This window comes from Gorilla gorilla, chromosome 15 (genome assembly GCF_029281585.2).
Source record: "Gorilla gorilla gorilla isolate KB3781 chromosome 15, NHGRI_mGorGor1-v2.1_pri, whole genome shotgun sequence".
Taxonomy (NCBI): Eukaryota; Metazoa; Chordata; class Mammalia; order Primates; family Hominidae; genus Gorilla; species Gorilla gorilla.
Genome location: NC_073239.2, coordinates 93346667 through 93366221, shown reverse-complemented (window position 1 = coordinate 93366221; position 19555 = coordinate 93346667). Strand labels below are relative to the sequence as shown.

Below are 19555 nucleotides of genomic sequence, written 5' to 3'. Positions count from 1 at the left end.
CCTCCGCCTTCTGGGTTCAAGCGATTCTCCTGCCTGAGCCTCCTGAGTAGCTGGGCCTACAGGTGCGTGCCACCATGCCTGGCTAATTTTTGTATTTTTAGTAGAGACGGGTTTTCACCATATTGGCCAGGTTGGTCTTAAACTCTTGACCTCGTGATCCGCCCGCCTAGGCCTCCCAAAGTGCTGGGATTACAGGTGTGAGCCACTGTGCTCGGCCTTGTTTGTTCTCTTTATGGAGATAGTCTCCATGCCCAGAATAGGGCCTGGAACGGGTAGATCCTCAGTAAATATTTGTTGAATGAATGAATATTAGTTGAATTTTTCCCCTTTCTTTGAAGCTTCACTTTTTTGCTAACGAAAAAAAAAAAAAAAAAAAGAGAGACTAGAGAATGAATGGAGATGGAGGTACGGATGAGGGTTAGGTCTTTGAAAATATGAGCTATTAGTTGGTCTGATCACAATTACATGTATAAATGGAAAAGGTAGCACAGAATATCCTAATATACAGGTAATCAAATAAAGATTTTCATTTTGACTGCATTACGTGATATTATGGTTGACTTTCTTTCCTAATTACTTTTTTCTTAAGATAGCAACATAAATACCAGCCATGTGTGCATTCTTTTAAGGTGAATTACCTAAAAAGAATCTACAAATTGAGTACTTTCATTCCCACAAGTACATAATACATATCATGCATGAAGGTGTTAAATGCAAAGATAACCATGTGGTTCTTATCTTCCAAGAGCTGCAGGAGACTCACAAACCTCTCACTGAAAGTTGACCAGACCCTGAGCTGTTCACGTATGTGGGTTCTGTGGGCATTATGGTTGGCTGTCTTCTAGACTTCTAGACTTCCAACCTACTCCTTTCCCACAGTGTGGCAGCTAGGCCATTGAGTGGAACTGATTCTACCCCAAGCTGGTCATGGGGATTCATTAAGGGATAGATACAAAACCCAGTGGAGTTCAGAAAGAAGTTCAGACATTTTCCATGGTTGCAGAAAGAGATTTTCTCTCTCCCCCAGGGTGTGAAACAAAAAACTGGCAGCCTTCTTGCTATCAGGAAAGAGGCCAGCATAAGGATGAAACAAACACACAGAAGAACTGGGGGAATCGGAAAAGTTGAACTATAACCCTATTTACTTTGCGAACCTCTGGATCAAACCCTGCCTGATACCTACCCCACTTCTGGACTCACATATAAATCCAGTAAGCCGGTATAAGCTAAGGTAACTTTTACTTGAAACAAAAGGCATCTTGAATTGTCTTCTTTGATCTCTTTCAGGCCCTCCCCTCTGCTTCTCACTGGTCCTGAGTGTGTCCTGGAATAACATGTGGGCTGTGCTATCGGTGTTGTGTGTGTCACAGATGCATTTCAAAATCCTAAGGCAATGAATTGGTTTTCATTCACATATATCTGATATCTCATTTCTCTGGCATTAATGAAAGTAATCGATTGCCTTACCATTAATATTAAAAGCATAAAAGCAACAGGGAGCTTCTCAGACCTGCAGCATACTTCTCCAGTTGCATTCCTGAGCTTTGCTGATGAACATGCTTTTAAAATGACACCATGGGACTTCCCAGGGAACACTAAGGCTGGGTTACCTCTCCCAAAGGCCTCTCCTAACCTCAGCCTGAAACCCAAGGGCAGTGCTGTCCGGGGGACAGTCAGCCCAGAAAGACAATGTGTGAAGAAACTCAATAGTTCCTTTCCTTATTTATTAGATTCCAGATACATGGGACCAGGATGGAAGCATCCTAGGGCATTTGATTTACATGGGGGTTTCTGGGAGAACATATACAGAGGCAGAAAGACGTACAAGTAGGTGATGCTGCAATGGGGAACTGCCATTTTAAAAAATATATACATCTTAAGAAGCCATTCCAGCCATATTATCATTATTAGAAAATAAAACAATTTTTCCACATAGTGCTTTTCTTTGGTGCTGTTCCGTGAGCATGGACTCTGGACCCTTCAGTCTTCTTGTCACAAGCTGGTCACACTCCTCTGCCACTTCCATCTGCACAGAGGGAGGGCAGAGTCTATGGGGAAAGGAGGCCCCCCCCACAACACAGGTGGGTGCAGGTTCCAGCTCCTCTAAGGCGCTGCCATGGCCTCCTGACTCTGCTGGAGTCTTGAGAGCCTCTTACTTGGTTCTTAAAGTGTGGCCCGAGGAAGTTCCCTATATGCAAAGATTGGTTTTCACACATGACGAGTTCACAAAGTGACAAAGCCAGTCTGGAAACTTTAGAACGTATGAGGACAAGGGGACCAAACAAAACCCAGCCATACCACCTTCTCCATGGTTGGATTTTTATGTTTTATTTCTTGGTTCATTTCAAATGACCTGTATGATGAGAGTACAACTGAGACAGGCTGTTTCCTCTTTACAGATTTTCCAGAAATGGCAGGTTTAGGATAAACTTGAGATCTGTTCCATTGGGGGAAGGGTTCCCTAAACTCTCCTCACTTCACCACCTTCCACTAAGTCAGTCCTCTCCCTTCCCCGGAGAGGGTCCTCATCTGGCCAGGATTCCAGCTAAGAAGTTGGCCCCTGAACTTCTTTTCTGAGTGTCCAGTGGACCCCTTCAGTACCAGGAACTTTCCCATTGGATGGAGTTCCATTGTTACTGACACATTTCCTGTTGTGATCTGAGTTTTAAGTATAAAAGCAGCTTCCACCTCATGGACACCAACCATCAGGACTTCCACCCCACTCTGCTAGAGGGGCTCTGAAGTGAGGTCACTCGCAGCAACACTAGATCCAGTGAGGTGCAGCTGCCTGGTGTGCAGAACACCCACTTGCTCCAAGCCAGATGTTACATGGTGAGCCAGAAATGCTTTCCCTAGAAAAGACGGACAGCAGATGCCAGCTGGGCATGATGCCCTGCTGCCTGGGTCCTCCAGCTTGAGCAGGAAGTGACAGAGCAGGGTGCTACCTCAGCCTCGCTGCAAGGACACAGCACAGTGAGAGACTGAGGGAGTCCCAAAGCGCACACCCCAAGGTCTCTACTGTGAAGGTTTCCCCGGAGCAGAACCTCAGGGCAGAGCCTCTAAACACTGTGCTAGACTTGGTTTGTAGCTGGTGTTCCTTGATGCCAAGAAGGGGCCTTTGCCCCAAATGTGTGCCTACACCCAAATGAGGGAAGATGGGCTGCATGGAGGGCTAGGGCCGCAGCATCCTGGGTAACGGCTCCAGTGCCTACTCAAGTGACTCAGACCCGATTCCCCACAGGCAGGGGGAGCCGGAGGGACACATCACTGGTCTGGGAGGGCTCTTGGAATCCTTAACATTTTCTGTGTGGGACACCATCAGAGAGCTGCTCTGCAGTTTGTGGATTTCAGCCAGCCCTCCCTCCTGTCTGGGATGACCTCAGCATGTCCCAGCCCAGAAGCCCAGGCCGGGAGGTTCCTGGGGTAGAGCTAGGGAGGTGGGACCAGGGCTTCTATGGAAAAGCTGCAGAAAGTTACCTGGCCTCCTGGTGTCCTAGTGCTGGGTGAGATCTGCCTGCCTCTCTCACTGAGGGGGGTAGGACTAGAAGGGCGTGGATTGGGGATCCCCGGGGGGTTGCTCTGATCCCTGCTTGTGAAGGCAGCTGATTGGAAGGGGCATTTTCCATCATGGCTTGACACTCTTTCATCCTTGGGAGATCCTCTAAGCTGCTCTTGGCCAACCTGTGAGCACAAATGGGTGTTCAGGGCTGCCCCTTGAGTTAGTGAAAACTTTCACGGCCATCCACAGAAATAGAGTGACCCACTGTCCCCATGTGCCTGGGGTAGAGGAGTTTCCTGGGACAAAGAAACGTCCTGGACAAACCAAGACAGTTGGTTACCTGGCACAGCCAGGGGGACTGCAGAGAGCTGGCGTGCTCGTGGTGCCCAGGGGAGCTACACCAAACCTCTGGTCGCCCAAGTGTGGTAGGAAGGCACCCCTCCTGTGGCACTGGTACACTAGCCCTGCGGCATGATGCTGAGTGCAGGGAAGGGAAGCCAGGAAGGATGAGGCAGGCCACCCCGCTGAGCTCCCTCCCTTTGGGGCTCCCCTGCCTACTTATCTCAGCTGCTCGGCCTTTCTGTGCTTGGCAAAGATGAGTCTGGGCCTCTGTCCATCCTGTCCTGATCCTCCCCCCGGGGTGCTCTTGGATGGAGCCAGGCTCCTGAGCTTCTCACAGGCTCACCTGGCCTGGACCTGCCCTTCAGGGAGAGGGGGAAGGCAGGAAGAGGGAGAGGGTTCTGGGGAGGATGGTGTGGTCCCCGCTCTTCTCTGTGCCAGCGCGTTCCTGTCTACAGCCCCTGGAGTCGCTGTGGCTGGCTGAACCCACTGGGTGAGTGAGCTCTGAGGTAGGGTCAGGAAGTAGCGGGGGACTCCCCGGGGGAGAAGAGGAGGAGGACAGGTGGACACTAGTGCGGTGGGTGACAGGCAGGGGGGTAGGCCCCGAGGGGTGGGGTGCCCAGGAAGCACTTGAGCTCTAGCCGCTGCTCTCCTGTGGGTCCCCCCTGGCTGAAAGCTGAGTGGAAACTGTGGAAGGTATGGGGCCTCTTGACGGGCCCCAGAGGATCTCAGCAGGCAGGGCCTTTGGAAGAAAGATACTGTTGTCCCTTGCGTACCTGCCCTCTGAGGAAGGAAAACCTCCAGGTGGTATCCAGCCTGAGCAGTGCCCACCCAGGCCACAGATGGGGGAGGGGGCAAGGGAGTTAGGAAATGCACATGCTGCCTCTTGGTGGCTCGGTGGAGGGGAGAGGGCACTTGCTCCAGTGGTCTCCACTCCTGAAGGGAGTCAGCCCTGGCCCAAGCCTCCGCACCGTCCATGGAGAAGGAAAGACATACCAAAGAAAAAGCCAGTTACAGTCGAGCCCCACACCCCTGCCCCCCCATCCCCGTCCCCCGCCCCACTGCACCCAGGAGTCTGCACACAGCCAGGAGGTGAGAAACCCCCGCCTCTGGGACAGCTCAGAGCCATGATACAGGGGTTGGAGGTGGAGGCTGGTGGCTGTGGAGGTCTCCACCTCGGTCTGTCCATTTGTCCATCTGTAGGTAGGCATTGGTCCGTGTGCGGGGCCATCACACCTTGGCCTCCAGCATCTCCAGGAAGAGTTTGTGCATGGGCACTTTGCCCTGCAGTTTGACGCTATAGAAGTGCTGCACGGCCTTGGCGGCCGTCTGCCGCAGCAGGGGCAGTGTCAGCAGCAGCTTGCCCGTCCTCCGGGGCTCCTCATGGCGCTGGCTCAGCTCGTAGTCCTGCAGTGCCTCGTGCAGCAGGTCCTGCAGCTTCTGGACAGCCTCCAGATCCTCGATGTACATGGAATCTGCAGGCACAAGGACAAGCATTAGCAGGCTTGGCCGGGGAGTGCTGCCTGGCGTGGGGGCCATCTTGGGGTCCAGGAGGCAGCATGCAGGCAGGCAGGGGTATCTTCAGAACCCTCGCTTCACAGAGAGCCAGTCTGAGGCCCAGAGAGGTCACAGAAGCTAATGACAGAGCTGGGACTCAAACCCAGGGAGAGACTGGCATCTACAGGGGACATTTCTCAAGAGGTCACCAGGGGGTGGCAGCAGAGACCCTGGAGCCAGACTGTTGGAATCCTGTGTCCCTTGCTTGCAGGCTGTGTGATTTTGGGCAAGTTATTAACTTCTCTGAGCCTCATTTTCCTCACTTGTAAAATGGGATAATAGCCATGCCTACCTCAAGGGCTTAAAGGAGTTAAACAGGTCAAGGGTTTATAACAGAACTTGTCACAAGTCAGTGCCCTGGTACCGGTATCACCCCTACCACCGCCCCAGCCCTATCACTACTATCATCATAACAACCACTGCAGCTGCCGCTGCCAGGCACCAGCTCCCCAAGTCTTCAGTGCAATCAGTAACCTGACAAAATTCTGGTTATAGGACACAGAATACAGGCACAGATGTAGGGGCTGAGCTCTGTGCCAGGGTGGCAGCATGAGGCACGGTGATGGAGGGAGCTATTGGGAGTTCTCTAAAATCTTGGGAAAGGTTTTGAACTTAGGCCATGACCTAGGGGTTCAAACAAAATTTACCTACATCCCAGCATGGCAGGGAGGCACCTGCTGACGGCCACGTTACAGCTGGGTCTGAGCCGGCTGTAAAACACAGGAGTGAGGACTCACAGGGTGGTGGTGAGGGTGACTGAAGCAGCACATTACCCAGAGCTTGGTCAGCACCTGGTCAATGTCAGGTAGTGTTATTCCTGTGGGGACTTAGGCTGGGGGTGAGTGTCCTTGCGGGGCTGGGTCTTCACTGGCCCCACACCCAAGCCTCCTCCACATTTTTCTGCTCCCTGCTACCAAGGCAGTGAGCACTCCTTTGTCATCAGGTGGGAGATGAAGCAAGGCCCCAATCCTACACTCTCGGCCACTTACAGAGTGTGTACCTAACATGGCTGGGCATTGCCATGTGGGCTCCTGACTCCTGCCAGCTCCCTCTCCCCGCCCTCTCCATCCTCCCCCGACTCTCCCCAAAGAGGACAAAATTGGCAGCTGCCTTTGACCAAAAATGAAATAAAATAACATTGCAAGATTAATTTCTTTGCAATCCATCAGCCGGTCTGTATCGATGGCATTGATAAACTGTTAATTACAAAATCAATGGCTATGAATTTTTCCTGCTGTCAGGGAGCTTTGGGGATGGCTGGGATGTAGGGTAAACGGCAGCCAGCAGGCTCCCAGGGGGCCGTGGTGTGGGGTCACAGTCTGCCTCTGATGTGCTTGGGCACTTCTGCCCAGCGTCAGCCCCCTGAGCCACTGGACCCACACCTGAGTCATCCTGTGCACTCAGCCTCAGCAGTGGCACCCATGGCGGCCCTGGGGGCTGCTGCTAGGACACCTCAATGGTCTCCTGGCACCCATCCCTCCTCCAGCCAACACATTTTCTCTATCATGCCTGGGTGATCTTTCTCCCTCAACGCTGGGGCAGGTCACTCCCGCACAACCCTTCCTGCCTCCCTGTACTGACCCCACCACAATCCAATCCCTTCACAGCCCTTGAGCTTCTGGTCTGACCCCAGCCTGCTTTTCTAACCTCTCCCTGAAACTGGCCTGTTCTTTCCCCATTTCCTGCCCGGAGCTGATGGCCCCACTACAGAAGTTTACACTCCCTCTTCCTATCCTACCGAACCGTCTCTTGCTTTAAGACCCCACTCAGATTCTACCTCCCCAGCTGAAAACAATTTACTCTTCCCTCCTTGAGCCCTTTACATGATCCTCTCTCATGCCAGGAATCACTGGCTCTTTCTGCCACATCCAGGCTCATGTCTTATCTCCCTTGGAAGCAGGAGCTACATCCAACTGGCTCCTCTTCCCCAGGCCACCCACCGCAGAGCCCAACAGAAACACAATGAGCTAGGAGGGATCTGTGCCAAGCACGGTGGCCACAGCCTTATGTGCGTCACTGCACATTCTTCACAGTGAGCTGCTGTTCTCCCTATTTCACAGATAAGGAAACTGAGACTCACAAAGGTCAGGTTGCCAGACACTCAGCCAGCAGGTGGCAGAGGCAGGATTTGAACCCAGGTCTCACTGACCCTGAAGTACACGCTTTAAACCCGGCCTGCTCAAAGCATGGTACACAGACTGGTTCCTGCCTGCCCTCTGGAGGTTACTGGTCTGTGATAAGAAACTGAGAGTAAGCATTTAGAAACTTTATAGCACTTTGGAAGGATGATTTATATTTATGTCTGTTATATATAAAAATTTAAAAATTTGGCTCATGTTTTGTACATCTGGTTTTTAATTTCATTTTTTTAATAATTTATTTTTGTTGTATTTTACAAAATGATCTGTCCGTAATGGATTGAACATTTTGAAACATTTAAAAATGGGTCCTTCATCACAGGTACTTTGGCAAGCACTCCTTTAAATCATTACTTTATTTTATTTATTTATTTATTTCTGAGAAAGGGTCTCACTCTGTTGCCTAGGCTGGAAAACCATTACTTAAAAAAAAAAAAAAAGACTAGCCAGCCTGCTTTCTGAGTATCTACTTGATAGCAAGAGGGCCTCATGCTCAACCCCTCCGTGCTGGGAAGGAAGCATTCCCCTCATCAAGGCCTGCAGCTCTCTGGAATAAGCAACGTGTGTTCCCTCTTGGGGGTCAGCCAAGGCCCTGAACGTCACATACTCCTCCTCCACCTCCAGCTTCTTATCCTGTGCACCAGCTGCAGGATGGCTCTCTACATGTTGCTGGGGCAAGAAGTCCAGAGACCTGAAACCTCATACCATGTGACAAAGTGCACTCAGGCAAAGTCTGATGCCAACAGAAGTTCTGTTGATGCCAACAGAAGTTCAATATGGATTCATATTGACAAACCTCCACGGGTCCTCAGGTGGGGGTGTGTGTGTATATCTATATACACATGGATGTGGCTGCATATGTGGGTATGTGCATGCACATGTGTGTTCATATGTGTGTGTATGTGTGGGTGTGTATGTATGTGCATGTGTTTGTATGTATACATGTGCATGTGTGTATGTGTGCAGGTCCATGTGAGATCAAGGGAAGAGCAGCTGAAAGCTGGTGTGGTATGGTCCGGTACTGAGGACCAAGTAAGAGTGGAGGAGACACTACCTCTTGACTCTTCTCTCCCAACACAGGCAAGATTGAGCTCTGTGTCTGGTGTAAGTTAGGAGAGCCCAGAATAGAGGGCTTGAGCTCCAAGGCCTGGCCAACCTTCCTGCACCTGGCTTTGTGCACCTGGCTTCCTCTGCTTGAACTGCTTTTGCTCCTCCTCCACCCGACGGAACCTCGAAGCCCTCTGCAATGCCTGGTTCAAATGCTCCCCTCTGTGTAGGTAAGCACAGGGCCATGATGCTATTTTGTATGATACGTCATTGTAGAAACATGTCATTATGCATTTGTCAAAACCTATAGAACAATACAACACAGTCGGCCGGGTGCAGTGACTCACGCCCGCAATCCCAGCACTGTGAGAGGCTGAGGTGGGTGGATCACCTGAGGTCGGGAGTTTGAGACCAGCCTGACAAACATGGAGAAACCATGTCTCTACTAAAAATATAAAAATTAGCCAGGCATGGTGGTGCATACTACTTGGGAGGCTGAGGCAGGAGAATCGCTTGAACCCAGGAGACAGAGGTTGCAGTGAGCCAAGAACATGCCATTGCACTCCAGCCTGGGCAACAAAAGCAAAAGCAAAAAAAAAAAAGAAGAAGAACAATACAACACAAAGAGTGAACCTTGCTGGAAACTATGGACTTTACTTAATGATATGTCAATATTGGGTCACTATTTGTAACACATTACTGCATTAATGCAAGATATTAATAATAGAGGAAACTGCTAGGGAAGGAGGACATGGATGGAGTGGGTGTTTGGAACTTTATGTACTATCTGCTCAATTATTCTGAAAAATTGGCCGGGCGCGGTGGCTCATGCCTGTAGTTTCAGCACTTTGAGAAGCCAAGTCAGGTGGATCACCTAAGGTCAGGAGTTTGAGACCAGCCTGGCCAACATGGTGAAACCCTGTCTCTACTAAAAATACAAAAATTAGCCGTGCGTGGTGGCAGGCGCCTGTAATCCCAGCTACTAAGGAGGCTGAGGCAAGAGAATCGCTTGAACCCAGGAGGCGGAGGTTGCAGTGGGCTGAGATTGCACCACTGCACTCCAGCCTGGGCAACAAGAGCAAAATTCTGTCTCAAAAAAAAAAAAAAAAGTTATTCTGTAAATCTAAAACTATACTTTAAAAAAACAGCATTAGGATTCTCTAACAAAGAATGCACTACAATTTTGGAATTCAATGTGTAAATATTCTCTGTGGACATATGTAAAATTTTTAATATTATTTTGCATTCATTTATTATTAATAAAAGATTTGAACTAAAAAAGTGGCATCCTTTTCTGTGTTAGATCAGGTTCCCTGGGAGCAGAGCCTGAGGCAAGGGTTTAGGTACAGACATTTACGGGGGGCATGTGTTCAGGAGAAAGGAAGTGGGGAGGCAGGAAGCACAGGGAAGGAGAAAGCAAGGCAAAGATGGGACCTCGGCTTCAGCCTGATCCCATGCAGGGCTCTGATCCGAACTTTTGTACCCATGTGGGTCCACCATTGCCTGGTGGTGCCAAGGAAAGGGCCACATAACCCTCTGGGCAAGGCAGAGGAGGGTAGGCCCTGCAAAGGGGTACCTCTGAACTGTTAGCAGCTGGGGGATGGATGCACTAACCCAGTAAAAGGGATCCAAGTGGGTCATCAACAGCACCCCCTGCATGCGCCATGAAGCCATGTGCTAGGGCAACCAACTGTCCCAGTTTGCTAGGGACTGACGAGTTTCCTGGGATATGGGACTTTCAGTAAAAGCAGGACAGTATTGAGCAAACCAGTTGGTTACCCTGTGTGTACTGTCTGCATCTGGGAGCCAGTTCTCCCTTTTCCATATGCTAATAACACTTTGTATCCTCTATCATTAATAATAATGATAATAATTAATATTTATTGAACATTTCTTCTAGGCCAGGCACCAGGCTGAGTGCTTTATTGTCAGTCAATCTTTAATACTCACAAAAGCACTTGGGGCTGGGCGTGGTGGCTCACACCTGTAATCCCCTCACTTTGGGAGGCCAAGGCGGGTGGATCACTTGAGGCCAGGAGTTTGAGACCAGCCTGGGCAACATAGCGAAACCCCGTCTCTACTAAAAATACAAAAATTAGCTGAGTGTGGTGGTGCACGCATGTAGTCCCAACTACTCGGAAGGCTGAGACACGAGAATCGCTTGAACCCGGGAGGCAGAGGTTGCAGTGAGCCGAGATTGCATCGCTGCACGCCAGCCCGGGTCACAGAGCGAGACTCTGTCTCAAAAAAAAAAAAAAAAAAAAAAAAGTGCTTGGAAGAGGTGCTCAGGATATCCCCACTGAACACACAAGGACACTGAGTTACCCAAGGTCATACTGCTAGGATGTGTCAGAGATAGAATTTGAACTTGGGTCTATCTGACCCAGACCTGGGTGGTTAACTCTGCCACACACTGCTCTGCAGCAGAATTATGTGTGTGATTCCTGGCATGTGTTCTCTTTAGGGAGGGTACCCTGTATTTATCCTTTTCCTGCAGCCCCCTGGCACCCAGCACCATTCCCTGAATAGTGTGGAAGCTCTCTAAGTGTGGATGTTGGTTACATTCAAGTTCACATACTGGCATTACCCAACGCCTGCCTCTCTCCTCAGATAATCTAGCCAGAAGTTGGTGGATGCTAATGAAATGGAGTGAGTCCTCCTTTGTAACTCCAGCTTAAACCACTCAGTTGGGAAGGTTTTATCCTCCTGTGTTCAAGAAATTTGACTGAAAGACTCAAGGAGTGGGTATAGGTTCAGGTTGATTTTGGAATCAGAGGACCTTGGTTTGACTCTTAACTCTGACACTTTTTAACTGTGTGACCCTGGGTGATTTTCTTTACTTTTCCAGGTCTCAGTTTCCACATCTGTAAAATGGGGTTGCAACAATAAGAATTTTACTCTTGGGTTGTTTGTAAGAATTCAATAAACTCCTAGCTAATTTAATAAGTTGACGCTGAGCGTGGTGGCTCATACCTGTAGTGCCAACACTTTGGGAGGCTGAGGTGAGAGGATTGCTTGAGCCCAGGAGTTTGGGACCAACCTGGGCAACATAGTGAGACCCTATCTCCATAAAAAATAGAAATAAGAATTAGCCGGAATAATGGCACATGCCTGTAGTTCCAGCTACTCAGGAGGCTGAGGTGGGAGGATGGCTTGAGCCCAAAAGTTTGAGACTGCAGTGAGCTAGGATCAAGCCACAGCACTCCTACCTGGGCGACAGAACAAGACCCCATCTATAATAAACAAATAAATAAATAATTGAGTGCTTTTTATGTGCCAAGCATGTTGCAAGCAATATAATTATGTATAAAGAAATCCTGTCAATAGCCTTGTAGAGTAGGGACTGTTTGGCTGCCCTCCTTTTACTGATGAAGAAACTGAGGCACAGAGTGAAGCAACTTGCCCAGTTGGTAGACGTGGGATTTGCTCCTTAGCAATGTGGCCTCAGAACCCATGTCCTTAGCCAGTGTGCCAGTCTGGATGTCTGAGGCTTAGGAAATGCTCAGCCAGTGTCAGCCTTCATCACCAGCTTTTTATCTGCAGGCCACCCCTTGGACAATCTTCAGTAATAAAAAGTTTCAGTGTTTTCCTTTCATCTCTATCCATGGCAGCCAGCCCTGCCCACAGGCCCCAGGGATGGGCTCATTAGGCCCATGCAGAGCCCTAGAAGCTCCCCTTCCAGGCCCCGCCGCCGCCCTTACCGGAGTTGGCGAGGGCCAGGGCCTTGAGCGTCACAAACTCCTCCTTCTCCACCTTGAGCTTCTTGTACCTGCGTACCAGCTGCAGGATGGCCCGGTAGAGCTCCAGCAGCCCCGCGAGGCGGGAGTGCTCCTCATCCATGATGTAGTCCTCAGCGTACACCAGCTTGTCGTCGTAGGGCAGCGAGCGGTACACGATGCCCAGGATGAGGATTTCCATCCAGGCACTCTGCAGCAGGCTCATCTGGTCCCCCAGGGAGAGGTTTGAGAAGCCTGCAGGAAGAGGGGGCACAGAGGGCAGCAGCAGGTCAGGAGGGCGGACCAGGGGCCTCCCTGGGGCTCGCTGGGGGCAGAGGTTGCAGGGCGTGGCTGGTTGCGGGGTGTCCCTGGCACCCCTGGATCCTGCCCCCAGGCTTTCCCTGTGTAGCGTAAGACTCACTGTCCTCCCCTTGGGGAATGCCTCAGACTTGGAATTCACGGAAAAGACTTACAAAACGAGAGCTCAGTCAATGTTGACAGTTGTTGTTATCATTATGATTGTTAGCTCTATGGTATTTTCCAAACGTCTGTAGAGGCTTTTTGATTAATTCAATGCATTTGTAGTTAAAGGAGTGACTGAGTACATACTGGAACCAGGAGGCAGCAGTACGTGCTCTCGGCCACTCTGGGGAGTTTCCAGGGCCCACTCTCTGCTCAAACCAGGGGAGGCTTTGGTGTTTGAAAATGACACATGATCCTTGATGCAGTCTCAGCTGTGCAGAGACCCACGGGCCTGACCAAGAATGAGGACGCAGCTGTTCAAAGCCACAGCGGAAGGCCCCAGTGACCACAGCCTGGGGCTGCTAAGAGATCAAGAGCCCCCGGGGTCAGGGGCACTTTCTCACAGGACAGCCTGTTCTCCCAGGGTCAGAGCCCCTCTTCCCGGGCCATCACTCTCTGCTTAACGATGACCCAGCAGGCCTGTTCTGGGATCTTGGAATCATGGTAGTTCCCCCCTCCCTGCTATTGAGGAGGCTGATTCCACAGTGAAAATAAAGTTGGGCATGGAGACGGCTCCAGAACTGTGACACTGTCTTGCCCAGTGAGCTGTGGGGATTGCCTGGGTTGAACCCTGACTCCCGCTTACTAGCTGTAGGCTGAACTTGTGAAAACCATGCAACTTCTCCAAACCTTAGCTTCCTCATCTAGGAAATAGTATAACAGTAGGGTCTACTTCAGAGAGTTGCTGTGAGGTCTAAATGAGACGATGATTCCAGAACATACAAAGTATTTACTGAGCTATTATTACTAATGAAGAGATGAAAGTTCTCACTGCAAAACAATGATAATGTACTGGAATTGCATTATACATGCACTTAAATTAGGCAAAGTCAATTAACATCTTGATTTATAGGAGAGTAAGAGAGAGTAAGTAAATAAATAAGTCAGCTGATTTTCAAGCATCTTAACCACCAAACACAAGGCAGTAACTTCACTGGAGATTCAAATAGAAACTCAGTGATTGGTTCTAACACGGACATGCTGGATTTATTCAAAGAAGGAAGGGCATCCACAAAGTTGTTTGCACCATGCACTATGGGTAACTGACATGAAGGGATTTTTGTCAGGGGTAATTTTGCCTAGGAAGGACTTTCTACTTCATTTGCTGACTTAGACCCCATCCTTGCCTGGAAGCCACTTTCTGATGTGGGGTGCTGTGGGGGCGAAAAGAGAAGATGCATGTAAAGTGCTGGGCACCTCTCCCGGCGCCATCAGCACTCAACATGCTAGGGTGCTGGTGATGGCTGTGGCTGTTGTTACTATTAATATTGTTGTTGTTGTTGGCACACCATTGGCATCACTCACTTCTCCTCTCTGGACTTGCCTGGAGGCCTGGGTGGTCCTGAGCTTCTAGACCACCCAGCTCTTTGGCTTGTGTGGTCTCCCCCATCCATCTGCTGTCCTGTCTCCAAATGCCGCTTCTTCCCTGGCTTCCACACAGGGCATGGCAGTTGAACCTTAGGGGTCACTCCTGGAGCTGAAGGTCCCTGACTAGGCAGACCACCCTTACCCTGTGAGCATTCTCCAAGTGAATTATCACAGTTCCCAAGACTGATCTATACAACTTGGGCCTCAGATCACCACTGGCTAACGGAATCCATGGGTGATCAACAAAAGAGCAGGAGTGATTACACCGACTGACACGGGGGAGCTTTGATTGATGCACCTTCTCAGGGGAGAGGCTGTGACAGGGGATCAGGGTGTGTGTGTGTGTGTGTGTGTGTGTGTGTGTGTGTGTGTGTGTTTGTCCAGATTCCCTGCATGGGAGAGGGTGTGTGGCTGCCTGTGGTGGCCGGGGGAGCTGGGAGGTAATAAAAGATAGATAGAAATGGACATCCAATTTCCCTTATCAGGTCTTTGAGTAGGAGAGAGGCCTTGGGCAACATTAATTAACAGATACCAATCAGCCAGCACCGGAGAGTGTGTTGGGGGGAGTGTTGGACAGCTCTAGGGAGGGGTCTAAAAGCAGACAGACTGGAGGGGAGATGGAGGAGGAGGGCACGGGCGAAATTAGCAGACAACTGAATTGGAAGGTGGTGGAGAGAGAGGATGAGGTAAGGACTAGGCTTCTGGAAACGCAGGGGAAAAGTCCCCTGTGCAGTGAATCCTGCAGGTACAATCATTAGGATGTTACTAGAATGCTTTTCTGCCCTTTGAGACATTGAGCAAAAACTTACAGAGCACCTACTAAGTGCCAGGCCTGTGCTAGGCACCGGGGACAGAATGGTGTGCTCAGTCCAGAACTGCACCCTGCCTTCAACGGTTTACAGTGAAGGGGAAGACACACACCAAGGGGCACAAATCAGCACAAAGTTGCAATATAAGAAGAGCTACAGCAAATGCAGGGCTCTGAGAGCACGCACTGGGGAAGGTGGTCCAAACAAGAGTCTGGGGAGGCTTTGTGGAAGGGGAGCCTTGAGGGCTGAGCTGTCAAGCGGGGTGGTGAGGGCACCTTTGATGAGGCACATGCCCAGGTGCCCCTGGATGGCCCATCCCAGCTCTGAGTTCCCAGGGTGCACAGTCACTGAGCTGTTCCTTCCCCTACCCCCACGACTGGGCACAGCAAAGAAGCTGCCCAACAAAACTTTGCAGCTAAAAGGAGAGAGAGAATGGACAAATGCCACAGGCTTTGACTCCCAGGAGACAAGAAAATGTGCCCACAGTACTTGGTTAGACCCTCTAAGATCTTTGGACTCAGGTTCAGGGTTAGCTGCCTTTGCCTATCTTGTAGGAGTCAGGCCCTGCCCTTCGGTGGTGGGAGGGAGAGAGGACTTGGAAAGTTTTGTGCTGCCATGGGAGGATGTACCCGGGAGGCCTGTTCCCAAACCTCTGATAGGCTGCTTTGAGTTCTGGACTCAGCCCCTGATCACTCTCTTCCTCCCTGAACATTTTCAAAAAGCCCTGAAAATAGCTTTGATAATCCAAAGGTATACTCCAAAGCGCTGAATGGTGATACAGCCTTCTTCATTTTGTGCAAGGAAGGGAGGGGGAGATATTTGACATCTTTTAACATCTGAAATAGTTCAAATCTTTTCTAGTATTTGCAAAAAGAAACACCAGAAGGAAAATTGAGAAAGAAAAAGTGGTGACTTCTAGGAGGTCGGAATGGAAGGGGACAGGGATAGACGTGAGACTTCTGTTACATACATTTGTGTCTACATTTGGCTTCTGAACCCAGTCAGTGCTTAAGATGCTTAAAAATAAAAGTAAGTCATAAATATAATTAAATTAAAAATAAAATAAAAGGCATGCTCCCTTCAACCTAGCAATTCTACTGCTAGAAATTTCTCCCAGTGGCCAGGCACGGTGGCTCACGCCTGTAATCCCAGAACTTTGGGGGCTGAGGTGGGAGGATCACATGAGCCCAGGAGTGTAATGCCAGCCTGGGCAACATGGCAAAACCCCATCTCTACAAATAATTTAAAAATTAGCCAGACATGGTGGTGCATGCCTGTGATCTCTGCTACTTGGGAGGCTACAGCAGGAGGATCGCTTGAACCCAGGTGGTCAAAGCTCCAGTGAGCCAAGATCACGCCACTGCATTCCAGCCTGGGTGACAAAGCGAGATCCTGGCTCAAAAAGAAAAAAAAGAAATTTATCCTAGAAAGAAAAGTATGAATAAAGACATAGAGATAAATGTAAAAGGGTATTAGATCACTGCTTGAAATGATTCAAAATAGAAAAAAAAAAGGTAACTAATGTAATACATGTGATTATTATATAGATGTAATTTTTAGTTAAATGAATGTGCCAAATAAGTTAGAACTCTGTGTGGACGTGGAAAGACACCCAAGGGGGCAAAAAGGGTGTAATTGTATGAGCACAGAGATCAGATTCCTAACTCTGCTGTTCACTAGCTGTGACCCTGGCAAGTCTGCCTCTCAGTGCCTCGGTTTCCTCTTCTGTAAAATGGGAAATCATAACAGCACTCGCCTCATGGGGTTGTTCAGATTAAATGAGCTGACATGTGGAACACTTAGAACCCTGCTTTGCCAGCTAAGTGCTACTATTTTGTATAATTAAATGGAAAAAGCAGGTGTAAAGCAGTGTTATGGTATAAACGCCATGGACTGGGGGACATACACAACCCCCACCCACACACACACCTCACACAGTGGTTGTATCTGCCCAGGAAATTCCCAGAAGGAAGGTTAGGATGGGGAATTTGGAACTCTTAATTTCGACCCATCTGTCCCATCTGATGTCTTTACTAAAACCACAGATTCTTTTATTTAAAACCCAGAAGGAGCCCAGGCACTCCTCTCTGCCCTTCAGTAAAGTGCCTTCCACCCCTGCCTCTCTCAGCTGGGCTGGGTCTCATTCTCAAGTTATTAGTAACTCTGGGACCAAGAGGCCCCTGAAGAGGCTACCGGGAGGGTCTGGGGGTGCCCTGTGCCCCTGGGAGTGCAGGGGTGTCCCTGTGCCGGGCTCACAGCAGGCGGCACTGCCCCCTCAAGGCTCTCGGGCCTGCCCAGAGCTCCTGGCTCCTCATGCTCCCACTTGGAGCTCTGCTGCCCCAGGAAAATTGTTTTATCTGCACCAACTCATCTAATAACATTCAGGCTCTCCCCAAGCTCCCCATCCCCCCATCCGTGATTTGGCACCACAAGCTCCTAGAATTGAAGGAAAAAAAAAAAAAAAAGCACGTAATTTGTGGCAAGTGGAGTTCATAATCTGTTAATTTATGATCGTTTCTGTCGACCTGGAGGGCCATTAGCAGAGGTAATAAAGGGAGATGTAATTATAGGATCTGGGGCCACTTCAGACACAGCTGCTGTCACTCGGCAGCTCATATTTCATTGAGTCAGACGGGGGCTACCTGGGAGCAGCGCCGCTGAGGGACTTTTGTGAGGAGGCCTCTGGGGATGCCCTGCACATGGGAGCCTGGGCAGGGCAGGGTGGTGGAAACTCCCTGGGCAGGCTTTCCTGGCTGGCACAGGCATGAGGCTGCCGAGGGAGGCAGGATGGCAGGCTCGGGTCATTTGGAGGAGGCTGCAATTCATCAAGTGATTCCCCACTGCCTATTAAAGTCTGCTAGCTCTTGATCTCATGGAATAAGAAGTGGACACTCTGAAGACTCGGGCTTGCCCTATGGGGAACCCAATACTTGGAACATTCAACTCAAGGTAAAAAACCTGCATTTGGGGTAGGACAATGTCAGACTGACTTGAACAATGGCTGGGATTCTGAGTGAACCAAGTTCCCCCTGGATGTCAGCCTTGTTCCAAATGGGATCCTTGAGGCAAAATAAATTCCTTGTCTCAGCCACAACTCCTATCAGGGGACCTCATGTGTAGTGACTTCTCAATATGTGCATGCAAAGCTAAGTGTGCAATGCCCTCTCGTGAGATGCGGTACCTTGCGTTTAAGGACAGTGGCCTAAATTCTTCAGAGCTCTACTCCTGAGCAGCCTGCAGTGGCCAGTCCCCCTCTTTCTGTCTGTGCAGGAACTAGATGGACTGGAGCCAACACAGGCCCCAGGGTGGGCCCAGCTTTTATCCTCCCTACTCAACCAGCTCTCTCTCTCTCTCTTTCTTTCTCTCTCTCTCTCTCTCTCTTTCAGGGAGAGGGAGCCCATCTTCAGATGCATTTTCCATCTAATCTGAGATGGGATTAAGTTGATTAGTTTAAAAATATCAGGCACCTGGCCAGGCACGGTGGCTCACGCCTATAATCCCAGCACTTTGGGAGGCTGAGGCGGGTGGATCCCTTGAGGTCAGGAGTTTGAGACCAGCCTGGCCAACATGGTGAAACCCCATCTTTACTAAAAATAGAAAAAAAAAATTAGCCAGGGGTGGTGGCACGTGCCTGTAGTCCCAGCTACTTGGGAGGCTGAGGCAAGAGAATCACTTGAACCTAGGAGGAGATTGCAGTGAGCCGAGATTGCACCACTGCACTCCAGCCTAGGCAAGAGAGCGGAGACTCTATCTCAAAAAAAAAAAAAAATCAGGCATTTGATTGTGTCATTGCCCTTAGTATGAGTTTACATGCAGTGGCAGGAGACTCCACTAATTAATTTTACCTTAAACACTGGAAGGTCAGGAGGCAAAGAATTCAGCATGCAGATTTATGCAAAATAGGCAAATTAGCATTTAAGATGGACAACTGAGCCCCTGTTTTTATTTTATTTTATTTTTTTACCAAAAAGAATCTGGCTTTGGACAAGGATAAATTAAGCCATGAAAGGAGGCTTTTATTACTATTAGCAACTACAACAGCCCTGGTAAGCGTCTCTGCCATTCACCCAGTGTACACACTAAGCGCGCTGCATCCTCACGGCAATCCTGTGAAGGGGCTTTATCGTGATTCCCATTTTACAGACAAGGACACTGAAGCTCCGAAAAATTCAGCATCTTGCACAAGGCCAGTAAGGACAGAGCTGAGATGAAAGCCCAGGCTGCCTGATTCCAAAGTCTATGCCTTTAGCACTCACTCTGCTCTAGCCCTGCCCTCTTGGTTGGGCACAGATGGGAGATGGAGCTGGGAGGTGGAAAGGCACAGAGAAAAATGAATGCAGGGGAGACAGGGTCTCCTGGTCTTATCTACTTCCTCCATGGTGTTGCAGGGGTGGGGTTGTGGAAGAAGGAAGCATTGACCCAGGGGACCGCCAGGCGCCACTTGTGAGCCATTGCTAGGATGCAGGATCTGTTCAACGCGGAACAGGAGTGTGGGGCGGGGGCAGGGGTACCCATACCCAATTTGGCCCTGGGTTAGTGGAGCAATCCAGGCTGAAGTGT

The 19555-nt window shown here is 49.8% G+C and overlaps 1 protein-coding gene across 1 annotated transcript in view; it reads right to left on the bottom strand.

Annotated features, from left to right (window-relative positions):
- Positions 1–1710: 1710 nt before the first annotated feature.
- Positions 1711–19555, bottom strand: part of ESRRB (estrogen related receptor beta) — a 127433-nt gene continuing 109588 nt past the window's right edge. Inside the window, exons 6-7 of the mRNA XM_063698048.1 lie at positions 12282–12551; positions 1711–5313 (exon numbers count right to left, since the gene is read on the bottom strand). Of these exons, the coding sequence (XP_063554118.1) occupies positions 5069–5313; positions 12282–12551 (515 nt within the window). The 3' untranslated portion in view covers positions 1711–5068. The remainder of the gene's footprint in view (positions 5314–12281; positions 12552–19555) is intronic.